This window comes from Aplysia californica, unplaced genomic scaffold, assembly GCF_000002075.1.
Source record: "Aplysia californica isolate F4 #8 unplaced genomic scaffold, AplCal3.0 scaffold00373, whole genome shotgun sequence".
Lineage (NCBI taxonomy): Eukaryota > Metazoa > Mollusca > Gastropoda > Aplysiida > Aplysiidae > Aplysia > Aplysia californica.
Window position 1 is genome coordinate 11848 of NW_004797643.1, and position 1115 is coordinate 12962.

General features: G+C 47.7%; 1 protein-coding gene across 1 annotated transcript in view; it reads left to right on the top strand.

Annotated features, from left to right (window-relative positions):
• The first annotated feature begins 94 nt into the window (after positions 1–94).
• Positions 95–1115, top strand: part of LOC101851136 (breast cancer anti-estrogen resistance protein 1) — a 30204-nt gene continuing 29183 nt past the window's right edge. The window contains exon 1 of the mRNA XM_013085430.2: positions 95–342. Coding sequence (XP_012940884.2) covers positions 250–342 — 93 coding nt within the window. The 5' untranslated portion in view covers positions 95–249. The remainder of the gene's footprint in view (positions 343–1115) is intronic.

Sequence of the window (1115 nt, forward strand, 5' to 3'; positions counted from 1 at the left end):
GTTTGTATTTTGTTATTGCTTTTTGGGGGTTGTTATGTTTTTCGGAAGCAAGGTGAATGTGGGAAGGGGGAGTTTGTGTTGAGTAGTTTCCCTCAAGTTGTGAGTAAATTCTATCTTTGTTCATTCAGCTGGTCAGTTACATTGCCACTCTGTGCCTTTCTGCCACCACCATTATCGTCTCTGTGGTCTTATCTTCCTCTTCGTCGTCATCATCGTCGTCGTTTTGTGATCGCTATTGCCCTGACCGCTATGACGTCACTACTTTGTGGAATATTTTCCCGTGGGGCTCATCACAAGCCGGCACGTTCATCCTCTGTGTTCTATCTGCCGCTGGTAGGCCAGGTGAGACAGTGGGTGGTTGGCGGGTGGGTGCTCTGATGTGGTTTGTGCCCTTTTTCGATCCTGTCCAACTCAAACATCTATCGTTCTCATCTCTTCTTTTCTTTGTAAGTTACTCTCTAGTAGTAATGGCTCTAATCGTTGACTCTTAAATGGGGAGGAGTTCTGCAGAGGGCCTGCACTTATCGTGACAAGGTCCACTGAGCAAACTATACAAAAGTGTGGATTAGGGTTAAAGTTAAGGTTAGGGTTAGATCTAGGTGTTGTTGGTTGACCGGCCCTCTGCGGAACTCCTTCCCTTGAATGACCCATTTGTGTTGTAAATGCCGTAAAACTTTCTAAAACGAAAGAAAGCACAACCAAACAACAGAGTGTGCGTGTGTCCAGTACTCAACTTCAACAATTCCGACTTTACAGGGTAAAACCAAGGCGTGCTGTGAACTACCGTGAAAACTACTAACTTGCGTCCCGTGCGCTCATAATTATGATGACCTTGCCCAGTTGCGAACGCCTTAAAACACATATCAATCGTACGCCAACTATGCCTAACCCATCAGTTTGACCCATTAGTTTGGTCCTGACCACTGCGTTCATACTACTTTAGGTCGCCATGGGTCTGACCCATCAGTTTTGACCTTGTTAGTGTAAGTGTAAGTAATCCCCGCGCCAATCCCCAGATTTTCACCGCGAGTGAACGCCCCTTGTGCCCACGTCTGGCGGCCTTGGGGGGGAGGCCGGCCGCTCACATCTGTGTTTGTTGTCTCCCGCTGACCTCG